We start from the raw sequence: 22,415 nt of genomic DNA on the forward strand, positions 1-22,415 counted from the left end.
TTGGTGTTCTTGGTTTTTTGTTGTTGACGTCATTACTATGTCTCCGTAATGTCAGGTTGGTGATACCCCCAGCATTGTTCTTTTACTCAAGATTACTTTTTAACCATTTTGTGCTCTGAGTCCTCAAGGTGCTCCCAAGAGCTTCCACAGGACATTAGGATTTCTCTTTGTTGTTGTTCAATTTCTTCGAAGAATAACACTGACATTTCTACAAATATTGTATTGAATTTGTAGGTTGGTTTCAATAGTATTGACATTGTCACAATATTCTTGAGTATGAGCAACCCTTTCACCCTCTGCTGTTTTCTCCCATTTCTTTCTCTGCTTCACAATTTCCATTGTAAATTTTTTTCACTTCCTTGGATAACTTTTTTTCCACAATATTTCTCTCTCCAAGCCTGGAACACACAATTTCCATGAGACTGGCTGGCCAGAGAGCCCCTGGGATCCACCTATCTCTCTTCCCATCTAGTTCTGGACTTCCAGAAGTATGCCACTGAGCTAGGATTTTATGTGGACACTAGTTTGGCAAATACTTTTACCCTCTGAGCCATTTTTCTAACTTGATTTTCACATTAAAAAATAAGTATATATATTAAGATCTGTGTCATTGTGGGGGTGTGCACGTGTGAGTGCACAGCTGAGGAAGTTGGAAGAGCACATGGAATCTCCCAGAGCTGGAATTAGAGATTGTTGTGTGCCACACCAACCTCAGGAGATTCTGTGTGACAAGTTCCACATACTGAGGCACAGACTCCAAAGGAAAGAGGTCTCCTGGAACCTGTGTGGCGCTCTCTGCTGAAGAAAAACATTGAGCCCAAATTTGTCTGCTTTATCTTCTTCTATTCCTTTTCTATATTTACGAGATGGCCCTGATAGCCCAGACTGGGACTATGACCTCATCTCCAGGGAAGGGGGTGTTTTACTTCACAAATCATTTACAAAATTACATAATAGTCATAAGACAGACAAAGTTTTCCAACCATAAATGATCTTGTATGGCTATGTGTGTGTGGTTGAGGTGGGCTTTGACACATTGGTAAAGAAAGCATTATTTTTAGAGAAGAATTAAAAATAGTTTTAAATTGGACTTTGAGGATTTTTACAAGGAAGGAGCTAGATGTTAGGTAATGGTTACCCATAGAAATGTATTAACTTGTTCAGGACTTAGATATTATTAACAAGTGTCCATGAAGACCTTATGAACCCGCTCTTGGGGAGTATGCCATTAACTATAAGTAACTTTTGTGCTTGATTCTGTTAAGTCATAATGATGTTATCTGTTCCATTCATAATTGATTCTTTGGACTTACTTGTTAGAAGTTGTAATACGTGAATGACTAGTATTTTCTTGTGCCACATGATTATGATCATTATTCTTTGTGACTGCCTCATTGGACACATTGTTTAACGTTGTAATAACTGTTTCTCTATGCATATATGTTTGAAAGTGTTAGGATTCCATAAACTCCACCCCACAGTTACCTGGCAACAGCTAAGTATGCTCCGCCCCACAGTTACCTGGCACTATAAAAGGGGTTGCGTGCCCCCTCCTCTTGCTCTCCTCTCTTGCTCTTGTTCTCTCTTCTCTTGCTCTTACCCCTTTGTCCCTCCTCTCCCCACTCCCTTCCCCCTTCTCTCTCTACACATGCTCATTGCCGGCCTCTACTTCTCTACTCCTCTCTCTCTGCCCTTACTACCCCCTAACTCCCCTCCCCATGTCCTGAATAAACTCGATTCTATACTATACCATTGTGTGGCTAGTCCCTCATGGGGAAGGGATGCCTCAGCATGGGTCCAGCAGAGGCACCCCTTTCCCCCACACCTCACCACACATTATAGAACATACCCCCCTACTTTCTTTATCTTTTTCCTAACAGAAAGCTGCAAAATACCCTCAGATTCAAGCTGCCTGTTGGTTTCTGTTTGTCACCACCAAATTCTCACCCACCTGGTCTTCGAGGACCCACATCTCAGGGACTCCCACACCTGCCTGGGGTGGTCCATGGTAGTTGGGAGATGCCAGATTGGGTACTGGGATTCAAACTCCAGTTCTCTAGAAGAGTAGCATTTAATCTTAATTCCTGTACCTGTTCTCCAACCCATCTTCATCTTTTTTTTTTTAATGGCTGAAGGACTCAGGAGAACAATGTTCTAGTTACACATATGAAAATTACAGGTACTTCAAAACTCAGTGCTTATCAGGTTTATAAATGCATGGCCTCTTGATTATAGTGACTTGTGCCTGCACGTGTGTTGTTGAGGGCCTATAATGCCTGGTACACAATTTTCCAAGCCCTTTTTATCTCTGATCATAGACTTTCTGGCTCCTGTGTTTCTTGACTGCTGACCCAGCTTTTTATGGTGCAAAACCCACCCTACCCTTGTAACCTCTTCACTTGGTCCCCATCATGTCCTGGCCTCTGACCTCAGTCTCTTTTATACCTTCAGAGTCTGTCGCGCGCCCCACGTCCCGCCGGCAGGAAAAGGCGTGCAACAACAGGATTCTTCTGCAAACAACCTTTATTGTACAATACTCTGAGCAGGGGATCTTCCTGAGCAGGGGACTTACTCCTTTGAGCAGGGGACTTCTCCTTTGAGCAGGGGACTTCTCCATGTGGGAGAGAAAAGCATTGCTTATATATGCCCAGGAGACTCGTGTCGCTACCTGATTGGTGTGCCCTCCAGTAACTCAATAGTATGCCCCGAGAGCGGGCTATGACGTATGTGGCGCATGCGTTCTAAGTCTCTTGGCTGGGCAACAGCTCTGTTTGCTGAGTCCTTGGCGGGAAGCCGGCGCCATGTTTGGGTGTGGCACAAATGGCTCTCTACAAGAGTCCTCTGCTTCATGCATACTGTTTTTATCTTTCTCAGGGGTAGACAGATGATGGAATTCTGATTTCATAGGTACCGTGCAGTCAAGATGTACTGGTGACTAAAACAGGACTCTGCTCTCAGCTTTGTGTGTTTCTCTTCTAGACACCACATCTGTAGGAAGTGGGGCTCTAGGTGAGACACACCCACTGCCACACACTCCATGCATCTTCCTTTGTGCAAGGCCCAGACCTTTATCATCATCTATCCTCACAACTTCAACAAAGATAGGAATACATACTTCTTCCATACTTCATTTACCTAACGGTATTAAGAAGAGTTGTGGCTTGTCTGATCCGCAAGAGTCAAATGAGAGTGAAATCAATTGAAGACTGAAGTTTCCTGACACAGAAATGGGGGAACCTTGGGGGACAGGGATGATGGCAGAAATGACCCAGAAAGGCTCATTTCCACCTGCTTATATACAAGTAAATTAAAAGGGTGAAAAGAGTCAGACCAACTAAAATCAGAAGAGCAGATACTGCAGTGTGGGGGGCCAAGCAGGACCTGACTGTGCAAGGCATTTTGGCTGCCCAGCTGCCCTCCTGTTCCTTCAGCTCTCGCTTTTGCTTCTCCACCTCCTGCCTCACCTTGGCCAGGTAGCACCGATATGGTTCCTGGTGCTCATTGTAGCCACCTCTAAGGAACACCTGAGCATAAACAAAGAGGTCATTGCTGAGGAAGGAGCCCTCATTCTCCTGTTCCAACCTTCTCACCAGAGCCATGAGCTCTGCCAGCTGCCCCTGCTGCTCCTCCCCAGAAGCCCTGTTATTGAAGGCACAGTACCTCCTCCCACACTCCTGAACCAGTCTGTGCAAGCTGCGGTTGTCAGTGTGGGTCACAAACTCTTCCAAGGACGTATCTGCCAGGTCTTCCTTGCGGGTGAAGAGGACAATCATGTGCCTCATGACCCCAACCCCAAAGACCTCCTTCACCATCCTCACAGCCATGGCGTCTTCAGCTGTGAAGCGTCCCAGCTGGGTCACCAGCAACAGCACATGGGGTCCTGGGGCACACAGCAGGTAGCAGTCTCCAATGTCCTTGTCCATGTCTTGGTTCTGAGCCTTTGACTCAAAGATGGGAGGCGTGTCCACCACCAGGATGCTCCTTCCCTCCCATGTGCCCATCTCTGCCTGGCTGGTCCTGGTCACAGACTGGCCTCTGAGCCTGGACTCGAAAGCTGGTCTTTGGAGGATGCTGTTCCCTGTGGCACTTTTCCCGCTGCCAGATTTGCCCACCAGGAGGATCCTCAGGCAGCTAGATTCTTCTATACAGTAGGCTTCTTGTCCTGTGGACAAGAGAAAGTTAATGATTCACTTAGTGATTCTTATGACTTTGAGGTCATGGTTTATTGTGGATAGTTCTTCAAAGCAATGGTCCTCCATCCCAGAACAAAATAGGCATTATTCAATGCTCTCAACTGTTTGCCTATAATTTTAGGTGGCTCTTGACTTTCACAGAATCCCTGTTAGGAGTCACAGCCAAGGGGTAGAAGTGTCACAGAAAGGACAGACTGTTCTATCTGAACCAAAACAAATAGGTCATTTCTGAAGAAAATGTCCTGTGCTCTCCCCAGAAATATGCTCAGAGAAGCGCCCCAGAAAACTCGTCATGAAATAAGTATGAGTTTAGAAGAAGGCAGAGATGGATGAGAAGTCACAAGTGACGGAACAGAATCACCTTACCCACAATTCTCTAGACAGACTGCATAAATGTACTCAGCATGTGCCTCCTACCCCAGAAGGTATTTCAGATGGAAGAGCCACAGTGACTCATCTTCAGAGCTGGCTGGATATACTAGGAAGCAAAGTGGCCCTTGAATTTGAGACGAGGGGGGGACACAATAGAACTGGGACAGGAGGGACCGAGACCAGCTGCCTTTTCTTTCTTTCTAGATCTTAACTGAGAATCCGCGCCTGTTTTGAAGAGGGACGAGGAAGTTACTCCCTCCAATTCTCAATCTCTTAGGACCTTGGTGTTTTCTTACCTTTAACTGTAGTTTGGTGTGTGCTCTTCTGAGGGTCTTCCATTCTCTTCTGGAACAAAAATGGGAAAGCAATTAAAGTCAGGTCCATGCGGGGACTGGTAAGGCACCTTGACTCAGGTAACTAAGGGTAGCTATCCTTGGGTGGCCAGTTCCATAGCTAACTCTCCCACCTATGTGTTACTTTCAAACATCTGTAACCGCTGTACTGAGGTGGTGTCATCCCAGACTAATGAGCTATTACTATTGTTTTCCCTTACTTGAAGTTCACCTCAGATGCTCACTAAGGATGTTCACTACTGATTACCTACTTCCTCAAGCTGAAAGTAAAACTGTGGGAAGCATTCTTCTGTGCACAGCAACTAGACCAGAACAAACCAAACCAAAAACTAACAAACAACAAGCAAAACCTGAGCCAAAGTTGGTGAACTTGCCAGACTAGAGAAAACAATCACCCTGCTGTGGATAACATTGATGTGCTTAAAGTACCATGTGTTTCCAGAAAATGTTACAGAGGAGAAGAAGCATACTTTCCTTCGGCAACTTCTTCAAGAACTGACCCGAGAAGGAGGAGGTCAGACAAGTCATCTTCCCTGCCTGGTTCTGAGGTCCTAGTTCACCAATAATCACAATCTTTATATCTTAGCACATTCAGCCAGGAACTGGATTGGGCCTGGCCTACATATTCTGTGCAAAGCGCTGTAATGTTGATTTGCTGGTTTTGGTGTGATAAAATGGAAGCACAACAGGAAGGGCTAGCCTGTGACACCAACCGTCCCTGGGTGAGATCCTGGCTTATGTTATCTAGTTTTTAAACATTTGATTTTTACTTGGAAAAATGTGCATGAAAGAAAACATATAATAAAACTCAATAGCCACCATTTGCAATCAACACAAGTGATCTGCTGTAGTTGCATGACCTGATTTAAAAATGAAGACCTCACAGATTTGCTTCATGGTTTTTGGTGTTTTCCCCAATCTTTTGTCTCACTCTCTGTCTGGCCTTAATCTGATGCTTTTATATGTTGTAAGTGTTTTATATGTGTTAGCATTCTACCTAAGTTCCACCTCACAGTTACCTGACAATAGCCAGGTAGGCCTGGCACTATGAAAGGGGCTCTTGCCCCCTCCTCACTCTCTTGCTCTCTTGCTCCTCTTTTGCTCTTGCCTTCTTGCCCCAACTCTCTCTCCCTTTCTCCACATGCTTGTGGCCTGCTTCTTCTCCTTTCCTTCTCCTCCTCCTTCTCCTTCTCATCCCCCATACCCCCTCTGCCAATACTACCCTCTTAACTCCCCTCCCCATGCCCTGAATAAAATATATTCTATACTATACTATCATGTGGCTGGTTCCTCAGGGAGAAGGGATACCTCAACATGGGCCTCCCAGAGGCACCCCTTTCCCCCCACACCTCACCACATCTCCATAGAACGTATCTCCACTCTTTTTATCTTTTTATAAGCATATTAATATGTATTTGCATATACACACTTAGATAATTTTATTTTAAACCTTTATATAAATGTCATTTTTGCAACATTCATTTTCTTATTAACGGATATCTAAACTACTCTGAAATTGTTGCTTTTAACAACAAAGGAGGCTATAAAATAGTCCTTATAGGTACTCCTCAGCACTCCCGTTGAACAGTTCTCCTAGAGCACAGATTTTCTGTTAGCTGGATGGATATGACCATCACCCGGAGTGAACTGAGTCAGCCCTTGCTTGACCGGAAAAATCCCCAAACGGCACACTCTATGGTAATTACCCTTACAGACATAGGACTGGTTGCTGGATTTACAATACTTCATAGCACATGTGCTACATAGCATGCTTCTGTTACATTGTCTTTCACAATTTTATTTTGGGCAAAAAAAACTTTTTTTGGACCTCATCATAGAAAACTATCGATTATTTTCACATTGTCAGAATATCATAAGGCATCTCCCTCTTTTCCTCTATCTCCCTTCTCCACCTCCCTCTTTCTCTGTCTGCCCACCTTGGCATACACTTCTTCCCTTTCCTTTCCTTCTCCTCCCCTCCCTTCCCTTCCCACTCTTTTTCCCCTTCTTTTCTTGCTCTCATGGCTATTTCTCATACGCCGTTCTGACTACTGTTAGCTATATCCAGATTTTTATTAGAATTCTTCAAATCATAGAGCATCTTTCTACTAAAGCTCTGTTTCAGTTACCTGGCACTTGCCCCCCCCCTACTACCTTCTCAACTCCCCTCCCCATGCCCCTGAAGAAACTCTATTCTATACTACACCGTCGTGTGGCTGGTCCCTCAGAGGGAAGGGATGCCCAAATTGGGTCTGCCACAGGCATCTCCCTTTCCTCCATACCTCACCACACCTCCACAGAACATATCCCCTCTATTCTTCATCTTTTGCCTAACATTGGTGCCAAAACTGGGGACATAGCTTTTCTTTATCATTTTATAAACGCATCATTGGTGCCGTGACTTGGATTGAGAAACTCTGCAGGTTTACATTCCAAGGCTCACTACCCCCCCCCTCCATCTACATGTTTCCAGGGACGAGTTCTTAAGCTTGGAGCTACCCCAGGGAATGAATCTTTTCACTGATCCTTGTTCTAGAATTTTCCCTGATGAAGATGCCAGGCCAGACCTGGGTGAACTGCTCTCTGGTTCAGGAACCCTGCCTTCAAGTGTAACCCCAGAGCTGATAAGGACGATTAATTCCTACTCACACCCATGGGTCTATCGGTCTTTGCTGCCTGTCCCTATTTTCTGAGCTGTTTTGGTCTAATTTACAGTAAGCAAAACAATATCTCTACATGGCCACTAAGCTGGCACTCCCTTGTTAGTGTAGGCTCCTTCCCTCATTGCTGCTGTGTGGATGCAGCTCCTGTGGGTTCTATTCAGGAAGAGTAGGTCTGGTCCTGGCCCTGTGTCCTGCAAGGGGCTCCGTCTGTGAGACTTGCTTTCCCACGTGCTCTCGCAACCATCTATCTGCAGCCCGTTTTTCTCAGGGCTTCTGTGCTCCACCCACCGCTTTGACCTCTATAGCGCTGGTTTGCAGCAGCAGGAAAATTGGTGACTACCAGGACTCGATTTCCCCTTTGTGACCATTCCGGTAACCATCCTTCCTCCTGAGTGGTTGAGCTCTGTCCGGGAAGATCTGGTCTGGCCCCACCCCTTGCCTCCTGCTAGAGACTCTGTGAGATTGGTTTCCTTGAGCACAACCATCCTCCTTCCCAAGTGTGTGTGAGCTCTCTGTGTGTGTGTGTGTGTGTCTGGGACTCTGTTTCTGTGCTCTGCCTGCCACTGCAGTCCCTGGTTAGAGGACTCTGTCTGTGAGACTTGCTTTCCCTCGCATGCTGAGCCCAGTCTTCTCAGCTCAGCCTCGGGAAAAGCAGCTCTGACTTTTTTTGCTATAAACACTGTGCGTTTGGCGGTGGTTTTATTTGGGCCCTTCTACAACTACAAGATCTTGGTAGTTCAGGGATTTCCCTTCCCCTTCCCACCGAGGGGCAGGGCAGCACCGGCTGGAAGCAGGACCCACCTGCCTGGGTCCTAGCCATGCTTGCTACAGAACTACCTGTACGAGGACCCGGTGCCTCAACTGCCCCTAAGTGTGCCCGCCCGCGCCTGTCATGTTCCCAAGGCTTGCTTTCTTGCTCAGTGTCATGGCCTGAATCCACCCTGTTACAGTCTCAAGCACAGCACAGCTTTTTATTCCTTTTCTCCTCTACTTAAAAGAACTTGTCAAAGTGATTTAAGATTTTTTAAATCTTATCCTGTCTTGATAAATAATGTTTTTTTTTCCTACTGCCATTAAGTTATGATGTGCTCTATTTAGATGTAACCAATAGATGAAGCCCTCAGTCTTGTCAGAAGTCTGGTAATTATTAATATATGTAAGTTTATCATGGACAGAATCTCCAGAAGCCTTTAACAGTTGGCCCCACAAGGTCTCAGAAGATATGAACACTGCTTCAAGAGACTCCCTGGGTTGTGGTATTATAGTCACTGAGAAACACAGTGGACAGAACTGGATACTTTCAGAGTCAAATTATTTATCTAGATACAGGTGTGTCATTTCTCATGTTACAAGTATCCAGTCCACAAATAAAAAGCCCTGTGTCTTCTGGGCCTGAAAGCCAGACTGACTCGCCCAAGTTACCACGAAGACAACAGAGACCACAGAGAACTGTTGGCTAATAGACTGTCATTTTTTAAATTGATATGTGACTGCTAGATCATAGTTTATTCTTACCCAGGTTTCTGACTACATTGACAACTAAGGTAACTGCAGCCTGACAACTAAAAGAAACAGACCTCTAGTTTCTCACAACTAGTTCAGATACAAGCTTTCACAAATATAATTGGTTACCTCCTTACCTAAAGTCGGGTTCTATTAATGCTTCATGTTTCCTCTTCTTGCTAAACTTTCTTTTCCATTATACAATCCTAATATATAATCACAAATTTTTGTTTCTTCTGCTCCACAAAAAGCTCATCTTAAAAAATGTTTATGTTAACTTATGTTATTATCTCTTTTGTAAACTTATAATCACTAGGATCTACCTCTCACGGACCAAATAAAACTCCACCCAGATAAGTATGTCTGCCTAAAACTCACTACCTATTCCAAAGGGTGAGATTCCTCCTGCCACACAGATAGATCACTTAGACAGGCCTTCATCAACCACAGTGTTTCACTTTTCCTGATATCAGACCGAGGCTAAAGTTCTCACGCAAACACTGACAGATTGATAGGTTTATTCCTCCAGTTGGCAAGGAGGACCCCCAATTTCCCAGATAAGATTTAGCCAGCCTTTATGGGGTAGGAGGGTTGGTCCACTACAGCCAAGGTCCAAAATAAGACTTCGACCATTGGAAGTTCCCTTGAAAACTGTTCCTCGGCCCCTCTACCCAGGGCTCTGGAAGCCAACTGGAAATTCCCAGGCTTGGGCAGGAACAATTTCTGTCAGGTCCAGACCCATCACATATAGCCCCAGGGAGTCTAAGTGACCACTCAGACCCTTGGGCTTGGCAGATTGTCGCTGTTGAATTACCCACTGGGATACTGGTACATGATAACTCAATAGCTTTTCCGACGGGTAACTCAATGTCTCCAAATGTACTACCAGGCTCCCCACTGGGATGTCTCCAGGAAAATTCAACTCTTTAAACCTATCACCTCATCTGAAGACATCAAAACTTATACACCTTTACAATAATGTCTAGACCAATATCCATGAGACAGTGATTCAAAAACTTGCCACATAACGGCACATTAGATCATTTTTTGGGATCTTTACTGCCAGTGGTCTGGTAAATGGAAAGAGGTCCCCCATCCCCAACCCTTCCATCTCATCATTTGTTCCAAACCACACAGATAACAGTTTTTCCAAATAGGGTCAGAAAACTGCTCCGTGTCTGGATACTAAAAACTGATCCAAACTGCTGTTATCCCTGCATTGGTCATCCCATCTAAATATTATGATCTCTTTACTTGCTTTCTCTTTGACCAGACAAAAGATGATTATAAAAAATGGCCAGATGAATGTGGGGTTACCCATATTGGTCTTTCCAGAAATATATGCTAGGATCATGGCTCCATCACTTCTTCTACCAGCAAAACAAGGCATACACAATCTTTCTACATATAAGATCCATAGAATCCCAGGTGGGAGACCGGAGTTGTTGCTGTGGTGCTTCCAAATCGATGGGGGCTGGACGTCCTGACAGCTAAAGAAGGTGATCTTTACCTGTTCCTCCAAGAAAAATGCTGTTTCTATGTCAACCAATCCAGGTTAGTGAGAAATACAAAATTCCAAGAAACGTGAGGCCTCCAGTTCCTGGGTTTTTGAAAACCCTATGTGGAAGTGGATACTCCCTTTCATAACGCCTTTCCTAGTCGTCTTCCTGGTGTTACTATACTCTGTCTGCCTCATTAATCTTGTTTCTACATCCTTTCAACAACAGATACAGAAAATTTCTAACCAAACTATTAATCAGTTCCTGTTACAGGATTAGCAGCCACTGTCCATGGAAGACCCTGATGTGAACGTTTACCAAGTGGACCCTGATGGTGAAAGTAGCTACTCCCCAAAATTGATGACAACCCAAGACAGCAGGAAGTAACCTAAGAGACACAGCACCCCTATTCCCCTTTCACCTTTGGCCTCCCCCTCCCCCTTGCCTTTTATGATATGAAAAAAGGAGGACTGCTAGCATTAGAGCCACTCCTGCAAAAATTTTCTTTCTCCCAAACATACTTAATCTCTACCTATAATGCCTATATGTGTGTGTGCGTGTATATGTGTGTATGTGTGTGTGTTCCAGCATCTTGTCAAGTCCAGGCACTTATTACATTTAGAACAGCTCCAGAGAAACAATCTACAGATGCTTCGGCCTTCTCTCGCAGATGCAGACACTTCTCTTGGACCTATTCCTTCTGACCTATCCTCAGAGGGTTCCACAGACCCTGGACAACAAGGAAACAGCCAATTCTAAGACTGGACAAAAATGTCTATTCCCATTTTTCTAAGTTCACTGAAGAAATGTCACCCCAAAGCAAGTGTGAAGTAGTCAGAGATTATGAAAACTCTATTCCTGTTCCACCCATGGCCCATAATTTTTCTGACTACATGGGAGGTATCTGTTCTGTTTTGAAGGATTTCAATTTGAACCTGACTTTGGATCTCAGTGTCACTTGCACGTGTGCAGTGTGACTGTCATACCCAAACTTAGCAGGATTAGCAGGGAAGATTCCGAATCCGTTTCTGAGAAATCATACAGACTACAATGGACATATGTTCCACTGAAGAACAACTAATTGGCAGATATGAATAAATCTCCAAATGCCCAGAGGTGAGGCAGGGGCATAAGATAGAGAAATTAAAATGAGTCACAGAGCAAACAGGAGAAGTCAGTCACCAGCCTAGAAGGAGAGGGAAGGGGAGAAGTGCGGTAGCCACGAAGGGGTGTGGCTGTTGGCCTACAGAGTCCACAACTCTGGGGAGACTGAGAATGAATGAGAATGGAGGTGGATTTCTTCTACGAAGGGAAGATTCTGCTAATTTCCCCCAATGCGTGTGCAGTGGCGGTTGACAAGGGGCAGCAGGAAGGTATTAATAAGAAGGAGGCAGAAGCACAAATCCGAATGCCCATCCTTGTCTGGAAACAGCCAAGCCAACTTACCATGACAACTTATTTTACCAAAAATGAGAACACAGCTCAGTCATGAAGGTGAGAGAGATGGTCTTTCTTGTCTTCCTTATTAAGTACCAGCCTGGCAACAATGCCTCTCAGGCCAAAGCCCCTGATACACAAGCATGAAGACTTAACTGAGGCCCAGAACCTGCATAAAAGGCTGGACGTGCTGGCCTGTGTCTGTAATCCCAGCATTATACACATCGGGGCAGCCACTGGAGATAGGAGAATCAGCCAGAAGCTGTCAGACCAGCTAGCCCAGGGTATGGCAAGAAACAAGAAAGAAGCCGTTCCCAATCAGACGGGTAGAAATGACTTCTGAAATTTGCCTTTGATCTCCACAAGTGTCCAGTGGTACCAGTGCACTCCCTCACACAACTAAAAACAAAACAAACATTTTCACTGTCATCTGCTCCACCTCTCTGCCCCCCACCCCCACCCCGTTCCTTTATGTCCAGGTACGAAAAATCACAGGGTAGGATAGTGGCCAAGAGTCCAGAAAACAGTACCCTCTCCTATAAAGTTCAGCTGACAAGGGGAATGTTCAAATATGTCCTAATCACAAGGCTGTTGACACATCACAGCTTCTTGGGGTGTGTTAAGGGAAGTGTGGGATAGCTGGCCATGAATAATGGGGTGGTTTACAGAAAAAGGTCCTAAGATAGAATTCACTGACCAGTCTTCTAGGGAAGGGCTAGATCATATAAGAGGGAACATAGAAATTTCACTCTGGCCTGTACAGCCTTAAGAACCCATCTGGCCCTCTTTCAGGTGAGGCCTTTCTGACCTAGGTATGCTTTGGGGAGTCTGGGGTAAAAATGGAGAAATGTACTCTACCTTCTGGGGGAGCTTGGGGAAAGCCTGTGGGCACTGGGACTTTAGTTACTCCTCCATCAAAGGGGAAAGATCATTCGATCATCTTCGTTATCTGAGGGTTTCAGAAAGGCAAGGAGGAGAGATGGCCTAGGGCCTAGGAATGGTGGCACCCTCAGGTAGGTGGAAAGGTTCAGGTCCCACCATATGCTGTCGCCAACAATAAATTCACTTCTCTCTCACTGTCCAGGAAACCCAACACACCAAGCTCACCAGAGTGCGCAGCAGCTTCCTGTCTTCCCAAGTGGCTTTCAGCACCGTGGTGGGTCCTTTACAGGCAGGTGGTAGACCGAGCGATGCTCTCACAGAACAGTTACTTGCAGGGCTGTGAATCCAGAGTCCGAAGTCAGGAAAAGAAGAAAATCCATGGTGACGGAACACACTGCAGACCGTATTTCCTCGGTGAGTAGGTAGGTATAAAAACCTTGAACATCCGCCAGAACACAGAACAGCCTTAGTAAATGGCCACTTCCTGTAGAAAGCCTCACTACCCTACTAATTTCCCCTGGGGGGGGGGGGGGTGTTGAGTGCACAGTCCTGGGAACCTGACGCTGAGAAGCCCTCTTGTGGCTGGAATGTGCTGAGCCCCAGGTTTACCATCAGCACCCAAACTGAGCATCCGTGTGTTCCCAAGCCCCTGGGTCCCAGGTCACAGGCTCTGCCCTTAGAACTCCTAAAAAGGAACAGAAACCTGGGCTGCCCCCTCTCAAATGACAGCTAAGCTCAGACAGGAGACCCTGTGCTGGCTACCCCTTTGCTATTTGACAGAGCCATAGGTGGTCGTTGTGGAGTTTCTCACCTGTGGAATGTCCAGACAGGCTGGAAGCAGGGTGAAGTATTCTTTTTCTACCTTTGTACCTGTTAAGTTTAAGCCTTGAACATAAAACACACTGCTGGCTTATGCAGGGCGATTCTCGTCTCAAAGAATTCCCCCATGATGCTTTCTGTTGTCAGGGAAGTACACTTGGCTCTCAGGGTTTCAAGGGGTCAAGGGAGGTGACACACTAAAAGACTGCACAGGAAGTGGTGGAAAGGAGAGGAGGAGGTGAAGGAGAGATGGAAGGAGGGAAAACAGAGTTAGTTTAAAGCCAGGTAGAAACAGCCCTTTGCATGTATTTACAAGAGAAGACATCACTCAAGCTGAGCGTAGTGGCCTTTTCTTATCCCAGTTTGTCAGGGAGGCTGGATTGCCTTGAGTTAGAAGCCAACCTAGACCACTGTGTCAGTCTAATAAAAAGCCTTAGCTCTGCCTCAAGAAGATGTGTCAGCATTCTTTATTAATGTCGCTGTCCTTTATCCTAAGCCTGGTAGAGACCAACTGTGTCAGCTAGCTGCTAGTAGCTTTTTATGTCCTTAGGGCAAGAGGAAGGTCTGCAACAGGGAGGACCCTGCAGTCAGGCTTCAACCTAAATTAGACCCACCTTCCCAGGGAGCCAGGGAGGGTCTGACCTTTTTTGATGTTTGCATTTCAAAGAGAGGATGCTCAGTGCACAAGATCCTCCCATTCCTCAACTCCAGAAAAACAGTTTTTGTTGTTGTTGTTTTTTAAGATATACATCTCAAAGCAAAGGCAAAGAGAAAAAAAAAAACAAAAGATTCTACCAGTTTGGGGTTTTATTTTATTTTATTTTATTTTAAGAAAAAAAAGGAAAAGAGAATTTCGAGGGATAGTTTCACTCCCATTGAAGAGTTTTTTTTTTTTTTTTTTTTTTTTTTTTTTTTTTTTTTTTTTTCCATTTGATTTTTATTCACCTTTTCCCTCTTAACTCTTCAGAAAGGCTCAGAATCTGTCAGAAACCTGCCAGAGGTCAGAGCTCACATCACCCCACCAAGGTCAAGACCACTACCACCCAGTACTAAGAACTGAACCAAGGGCCCTGGGAGAGGAACATGTGTCCCCTGCTATGCCTCCTAGCAGACATGTGTCACCAAGTCCATCTTGAAATAATCCCGTTAAAAAAGAACCTTTAATATCTTTTTACAGAGGAACAAATTACACCCCCCGAAAAAGTCATGGCAAGTGTTCTTTTGAACGCTCATTATTAATGTTGATTGGTGAAGCCAATTTCCAGCCCCTGTGCTTTGGTTTAAACACTGGAAGAAAATCCCTGACTGGCTTATCTCATGTCTGTGGAAAAGAGGGGAGAGGGAGTGTCAGAGCAAAAGGTCGTGGATGACTTTAAGGAAACTTTCCCAGATACAATAGGGCAGGTGTACACACAAGCTCACGGTGAGTGTGACCAGGTACACAACACCTGAGCAAGTGTAAGCACAATGCAAATCCCCACAAAGGTTACTGGGCACAAAGTCCCACTCCAGTCAGGAGATCCTAGGAGAAAAAAAATCAATTTTCTTCAATGAAGTGACACTGGGTATATAAACCACACCCCAGGGCAGGCTTCATGCTCAGTATATCGGACTTCATGTTGTTTGGTTTTTAAGACAAAAAGAAAACCAAAACAACAACAACAAAACCCCATGCAGTTCTGTGAGTAGGGAAGTGGGGAGGATTTGGCAGAACTTGGAGAGAATATGATGAAAATATAGTATATGAAACTCTCAAGGAATAAATAAGAACATTCTTTTTTTTTTTTTTAAGAAAAGAAAATGTGTGTTCTCTTTTCGTTGTGATTTCTGCTCCCATTTACAAGCTATGGGGTGTGTTTTACTATTTTAAGGGAAAGATGGCCCACAGGGATGATGAAATGTCTAAAGGAAGCATCATTTAGGCAATTTTATTTTTAAAACTCTGAATGTATGTAGTTAAAGCTGAGACTCAGCACAACAGAGCCTTAGCAAAGCTGATGCCATGTTCCCGCACTGTGAATCACTAAAGCTCTGAGCAGAATTCTAAGCATTCAGTTTTTTAAAAGATCTTTCTACTCATAACACCTCCTAAGACCAGCTTTACCTATTACTCTGGTCCCTAAAGGCCTGGGACCTTTCTGTAGAGCAATAGGTAAATTAAGAAGGCCACACCCAGGAAGATAGTCACACCCCGTCTCCATCCCTTCCTGTGGGATTTCTGCCATCTCCAAAGCCCAGCTAGCAAACTGGTGTGCCTCTGCATGCGCGCAGTAACCATTTCTGCCACCTTGGTGAGTTGGTCCTGGGGGTCAGCGTATCGCATGGCCTGCACCAGCTCATACACCTCATTTGAGTAATGCGCGCCCCCGTGTTCCCTCACCAAGCTTGCCACCAGGCCCAGCAACTGCTCAACCTGAGCCTCGCTCTCGCTGCCTGTGGCGCGGTTGTTGAGGGCGCACACGCGGTCCCCACATTCGGCCACCAGCTGCCGCAGCGCCCGGTTGTCTGTGCAGCGCACGTAATCCTGCAGGGAGTCTCCGGCCAGGTCTTCCTTGCGCGTGAACACCACAACAGTGCGCTCCATCACTTGCTTCCCGAACAACCTTTTCACCGCAGCCAGCGCCTGACTGTCCTGCATAGTGAAGCGACCCAGCTGGGTGACCAGCAGCAGCGCGTGCGGCCCGGGAGCCGACAGCACGAAGCAGCGGGCTGCCTCCACGCACCCGGGGTCGGTCTGCGGGGTCTCGGAGCTGAAGATGTCCGGGGTGTCCATCACTTCCACCTGCCAGCCGGCCCACCTTCTGCTAGCCAAGGTGCAACTTCTGGTGACAGGCACCGCCCCCAGCCTGGACAGGAAGTACTTCTGGCCCAGGATGCTGTTGCCAGTGGCACTCTTACCGGTCCCAGTCCTGCCCACTAGGATGAGCCTCATCTGGGGCTCCTGAGGGGCCCCGGAGTCCTCTTCTGAGCCTGGGGATCAGATGTGACAATACTGACTCAGAGACAGACTTTTCTCTGGGACACTGCTTGTATTCAAGCCTTCAGCATACAAGGAAGGACCCATATTGCCTGCTCCTCTTGGAAGCCTGGTGCTCCCATCTGCTTTGGACTCTCTGAGCTCAGGTTCTTCCCCATCTCTCCTTTCTGCCTTCGGATTTCTGCATACCAGCTGATGCTCCGCTGTCATTTTACAAAATATTCCTTTATAACTTCTGGGTTTACCAGGGTCTCCGGTCCAGACCACAGGCCGACCTGGTGCTGAGTTGACACACTAATGTTCCCCTGAGACGTGGACCATCAAGCACAGGGGAGTCCTTCAATCCTAGACAATGGGGTTGACTGCAGCCCACCACATGCTCCCTGTGTAACCACAGGAAATGCTCATTCTTGGAGAGAGATCAAAGGTGGAGGTAACATGGCGCTTTCTCCGAGTTGCTAGAGAGTTAGCGAAGAGAGTTCACCTTCTTCCCTCTTTTACCTCTCCTGTCTTAAGCCAGGCCCCTAAAGAGAATGCAGCCCCCTTTGAATATTTTATTACATTTTATTTACTAGAGGGTCCTACCACCATGTCCCGTGGAAGCTGAAGGGGTCAGTTCCCTCCATCACGTGAGCTCATGAGTTGAAATCACTTCAGGTTTGGCAACATGTGCTTTTACCCACCCAGTCATCTCCCTGCCCCCACCCCAAATGCTGACACCCAGCTAATCCCCTGTCCTTTTAACACTGGGGACCAGGTGAGTAAAGCTCATTCTAGGTCTGAATTCCCTGCCCTGTGTCATTTTTGTGGAAACCAGAGTAAGTTTAGGATCCTCCCTTCATTCTGCAAGAGCCAATGTCAGGGTGCTCAAAGCTCTGAGCTCCCAGTAGGACAGTATCAGAGACACAGCCACATGCAGGGCCCAGATTCTGCTGTTTCATCCCAGGGGCTTCCAGACCTGAGGAAGCTCCGCCCTTTCTTACCCTGAGCTCACACACACCATCAAGAAAGCATTGCAGAGAAGGGCTCTTACCATAGGCACCTTCCTCATCTCTTGCCATCTTCCTTCCCCCCATGCTTCTTGGAAGGCTCTCAGAAGAGAGAGACAGATGGTTTTCTCATTCATGTGCTCATCCCTGCAACTGAGCAAAACACAGCAAAGTCAGGCAAAACCTAAAGAACGGGGACTCTGGAGTTACAAAGCAAGGCTTTCTGTGGATAAGGAGCTGGACATTAGGTGTGTGCTTCAGTTTACAGGCAAGTGGGAGGCACCTTTTGTTCACATAATACATGCTGCTCTTCCTTCTTAGAGCATCTGGATTTTGAAGAATAGCATCTACAGGGACCAGAAAGACGGCTGCAGTGTTAGCTTTACAACCTGAGCCTGCTCTCCTGACCTCAGTAAAGGTGGATGAGAGAAACAACTCCACAACGTTGTCTTATGGATTTCTAAGCCCTTTGCTTTAAGCACTTCCTGTCTACCACCTATGTTCTAATTGTAACATGATTTGATGAAGCCAAGCACTTTGGGGCCATGTACGCCTGACCCCAGGAGTCCCTAAGCCCAAGCAGTGTCCATTCAGTCTGCTGCTCCAGCCTCTTATTCAGCTAACAGGTCTCAGCCAGTGACTGCTCAGAAATCAAATCCAGCCTCTCCAGCACTCTCTGGCCTTTCTCTGGTGATATCTTTGGTTTTCACATCCCTGTCTGAGTGTTTATCTGCCTTTTCCGCTGTCTCAGGGTTCATCTCTTTGTCTCTACTCTGGGTGACTGTTCCCTCCCTCTCTCCCTCCTGTAGGCACAGCACACAGAGAAGGGAAATGTTAACTCAATAGTCCATTTCCTGCAGAAGGGCTTTGGAAAGAAGCTGGGCCAGTATCCCTCCATCTCCCCAAGCCTTTAGTAGAACCCATTATGAACTTCCATGTCACTGGTTTATGTGCAGAAATCAGCAAATGCCCATAAATGACACAGATCAGGAATGAAGAAATGGCTATAAGACCGAGAAAATGAACCAGGCTTCTGCGGGAGCTTAAGGAGCTTGTGCTGGGGGAAAATGAGGAAACAGGAACACAGACTCCATGGGAAATCCAGGGCAGGACACCAGGACTTCCCAGAGTTCAGAGTGGAGGCTGAGCTTCCTTTCAATAGTTTCTAAGAGAAAAGTAAACACCAAGTGAAATCTTGGTTATAAATGTTTTTATTATCTGGGAACTTAAAACACGTGTAGCTCTGTATGCTTAAGAGAGTCCAAGAATAGTCCTGTTTCTTGCCTACAGGCTTGATGGGTTTGTTTGTTTGTTTGTTTGTTTGTTTGTTTTTAGAAATATTTAGGTGTTCCCCTCAACATCACATTATTTTGAGCCATCCTTAGTAGTTCTGATACAACAAATGGGGTATTTCTCACAAGCTTAATCTGCATCCAGAACTTGAAAATTACTATATCTTAAACCCTAGACACAAAGAAACAAGTATCCTTGTAGTTGGAGTGGGACAAAATCAGGAGGCAAAGGTTTACATGACAAGTGGGGACTAATTACATCACTCTCAGGTCTGAGCCCCTCCTACAGGCAGTGAGAAGAGACTTCTGCTCTAAGAATGGCCTTGAAAGAGAGACACCGAGGCATCTTTTGCCTTTGCTGACTGTGCATTTTGAGGAAGGGTGACTTATACACAATGCTTTGCCCCTGGAAAGAGATCTAAAATACATTTCCCCCTTACTGTATGAAAGAAATGTAGGAAGAGATAAGTTTTGTTCCAGGATGTATGCACTCCTAACCTGTCAGGTTGAAACGCAGACCATCCTAAAACATTTGGAAACCTTCCCTTGCCCATGCCGCAAGCACGGGGCGCACCTGCATAGTGCTTTGTACCGTGCAAGTGTGTATAGGCAGCAGACACTTCGGTCTCACGGTCCAACCTCCTCTCCACCCAAACTCAACACCCCAGGCTCACCTTTCTGCTGACAGTCTCTGGAGGGGCCCAGAGAAGCCCCATCTTCCTGCCTTCCCTTCGCTTGTGAGTGCAGAAGTCTCTTTGTGCCTAGGGCTGAGCATAAAGGAAGTCGCTAGTTTGCCTGGGTCTTAGAGATCAGGAAACTGAGAGAAAGGCCGGATGATGATGGCTTAAAGAGACAGAAACATTTTCCATGCAGTTGTGGCCTTTGCATTCCTCTATGAAATCATACACTCAATCTTCTCTGTGACTAAAGGCTGTCTGTTTCCAAAATGGTTACTAGTATCAAACAGGTTGCCACAACCTTCCTTGTCTGACTCTGTTCTAGAATTGGCTACAGCAAAACGTGGAGGGGGGGGTGGAAGATAGGAGGTGTTTTTGTTTTCTTCTTAAGACCCCCATCTCAAAACAAAACAACCAACCACAGGCTAGGGGTTTAATTCACTGATAGAGCATTTGCCTAGCAGCCTTTAACTAGAATATACAAGGTCCTAGGTTCTATAAAGTACCAAAAAAAAAAAAAAAAAAAAAAAAAAAAAAACCACAAAAGAGACATTTAAAAAGAATAGAATATCTAATGTCACTAAGACTGATATTGGTTATTAGTGATTGATCTTTAAATTAGTGCATGCATATTTTGTTCATTCATATTTCACTAATAAAGGCTTTGTTTGGAGGTATGAGTTATTTTTAAACTTTCTTTTAATGGTTGTAGTAATTGCATGACTTTTCTCTTTTGATGTATTAATATTATAAACAATGTTTCTGTGTATGTATCTTTATGTATGTATTCATGAACATACATGTACTCTTGTGTGTGTGTGTGTGTGTGTGTGTGTGTGTGTGTGTGTGTGTGTGTAAAGGTTGGTTCCAAGGCACATGGACTATTGAGGTGGAGATATAATGGTGCTGAAAGAAGCTATAGGGGAGTTATCTTGGGATTTACACCTGAGAGAGAAAGAACACAGGATCGGGTAGAGACAAGTTAGATTGAATCTGTCACAACAAATGTTGACTCCACAGGGAACCCTACAGTTTGCATAGACCTCGAGATCAAAGGTGAGGAGACTGGATTTAATAATTCTATCAGCTGGTTATTGGATGTAAACTTCTCCTGATGAAAACACCCAATGAAGAGACATCTCTCTTCAGCAGATGTCAATCTCTGGGAAAGGGTGATATCCAAGACAGTGGGTACTGCCAGTTGGCTGCACTTCTGGTCATCTGGAGGGAAAGACTGTCTCTGTGCTGCTCCTGCGTGTTGGGCACGCTGATAAATTTCTCTTGCTTCATTGTTTGAGCCATTTGAAGAGATGTGTCAGCATAGTTTTAAAGATGTCCCCCAAAAGCACAGACATGTCCAACTCTAGGGAGATTGGGGCAGGAGGGTCAAGTCTGGGCAACTTAAAAAAGGCTCTGGCTCAAAATAACTGAAAAGGACATGAGGATATAACGTGGGAGGCCCTAGAGAGGGTGGAACGTCCTCAAGGAAGCGTCTTCCTGGCCTACCCTCTCCAGTTTTGCCCTTGCAGCACCAACCTTGGAAGGAATATCTTCCCAGTGTCCAACTCACCATCTAGACATGTGACCATAGAAGCTGACAGACACAGGACGAAAGTGAGGAAGAAGAAACAGGCCCTGGCTAAGATGAGCAAGCAGGGCTTACTGTGAATGACTGAGTTCAGAACAATTCATTTTATTTTTTGAGTTTGAAGCAATTGTGAGAAGTGCTTCAGACCGCACACATATTAAGAAATCATTGACGATTATTTGTGGTTTCTTTCACAGCCCTTGTTTGGGAAGTGTTTCTGCCTAATCAAAGATCCTGTGGTGATGGCAATGTTCCCAGGGCTCACACGGCTGTGAACCTTTGCCATGTGGTTGGAGTGATGGGAAGACTAAGCTGTACATTTAAGTTCATAAGATTACACATTACACTCATGTGACCTGTAGCTACCATTTGAGAGGCAGTGGTGGTTTTTATTTTCTTCTCCACTTTACTTTTTATTCCTGGGGATGGAACCCTGTGCCTAGTACATGGATGTGATATGTCAGTAAGCCGTATGTCTGGCCTTTTTGCCTCTGATTTTAAGACAGCGTCTTGCTAAGTTGTCTAATCTAGCCTCTGTGGCGGAGGCATGCGCTGAACTTGCCATCTTCCTGCCTCAGCCTCCCCAGGTAACTGGCATTACATGCCTGAAGCACCAGGCTTGGCTAAGGCATACTTTTTAGCAAGATGATACAGAACATCATGTTTGGTGGGGGAAGGGCACAGATGAAGATGTGTAGAACTGCAGGGCAGAAAGTACACTTGGATTTGGTGTTTTATAAAAATCCAAAGCTGTGGTGTGGAAACATGGTCCTGGCAGGTTCTGCAGGGTCCTTTTGCACTGCCATTGTCCTGCTGTCCTTGGTGGGAAGTCTTAGACTTTCTGGAATGGTTGTGAGTTAAGAGGATATTTAACCTGTATACAAGCACTCAAACTCTCACAACCACATCATTCGCTATAAATTGCTTACAATCAAAATTTGCCCACATCATTCTTTGAGACGAAGCTCCACAGAAGCCTGGTGGCTGTACACTCCGCAGAGGTGTTTCTTTTCCCTGTGATCGGGAGGTTGGTGCAGAATGAACACGGTCATCTCTCTGCTCCTTTCTGAAAAGATCCTGTCTCAAGCTTGTGTTCCCTAGGTTGGTGTTGAATCCTAAGAATCCCCTTTTTCACACTGGGAAGTAAAATGGGGAAAGGATGTGGCTGGCT

General features: G+C 45.7%; 2 protein-coding genes across 3 annotated transcripts; both read right to left on the reverse strand.

Annotated features, from left to right (window-relative positions):
- Positions 1-2,586: 2,586 nt before the first annotated feature.
- Positions 2,587-19,668, reverse strand: LOC308432455 (GTPase IMAP family member 5-like). Of its 2 annotated transcripts, XM_080932189.1 has the most exons (5): positions 19,654-19,668; positions 17,732-17,840; positions 13,128-13,338; positions 4,862-4,910; positions 2,587-4,162 (listed from the first exon to the last, which is right to left on the reverse strand). In XM_080932189.1, the coding sequence occupies exons 4-5, from the start codon at positions 4,902-4,904 to the stop codon at positions 3,279-3,281; spliced, it is 927 nt and encodes a 308-aa protein (XP_080788315.1). In that variant the 5' UTR covers positions 4,905-4,910; positions 13,128-13,338; positions 17,732-17,840; positions 19,654-19,668; the 3' UTR covers positions 2,587-3,278. The 2 variants fall into 2 exon arrangements, with proteins under 2 accessions (XP_080788315.1, XP_080788316.1); XM_080932190.1 differs by lacking the exons at positions 17,732-17,840; positions 19,654-19,668 and adding an exon at positions 13,714-14,463.
- On the reverse strand, positions 14,605-19,751 carry LOC308432458 (GTPase IMAP family member 1-like). Its single transcript, XM_080932202.1, has 3 exons — positions 19,654-19,751; positions 17,732-17,840; positions 14,605-16,691 (listed from the first exon to the last, which is right to left on the reverse strand). Exons 2-3 carry the CDS (start codon positions 17,772-17,774, stop codon positions 15,841-15,843), a joined length of 894 nt encoding a protein of 297 aa, XP_080788328.1. The 5' UTR covers positions 17,775-17,840; positions 19,654-19,751; the 3' UTR covers positions 14,605-15,840.
- Between the last annotated feature and the right edge of the window lie 2,664 nt (positions 19,752-22,415).

The sequence above is a fragment of the Micromys minutus genome (genome assembly GCF_963924665.1).
Source record: "Micromys minutus genome assembly, chromosome: 18".
NCBI classification, from domain to species: domain Eukaryota; kingdom Metazoa; phylum Chordata; class Mammalia; order Rodentia; family Muridae; genus Micromys; species Micromys minutus.

What these genes read in the sequence shown, in the direction of transcription:
- LOC308432455 (XM_080932189.1), bottom strand. Translation starts at nt 4,904, where the DNA reads ATGGAAGACCCTCAGAAGAGCACACACCAAACTACAGTTAAAG. An exon ending in ACACCAAACTACAGTTAAAG is followed by an intron (nt 4,163 to 4,861) that starts GTAAGAAAACAC and finishes TCTTGTCCACAG; the next exon opens with GACAAGAAGCCTACTGTATA.
- LOC308432458 (XM_080932202.1), bottom strand. Translation starts at nt 17,774, where the DNA reads ATGGGGGGAAGGAAGATGGCAAGAGATGAGGAAGGTGCCTATG. An exon ending in AGATGAGGAAGGTGCCTATG is followed by an intron (nt 16,692 to 17,731) that starts GTAAGAGCCCTT and finishes TCTGATCCCCAG; the next exon opens with GCTCAGAAGAGGACTCCGGG.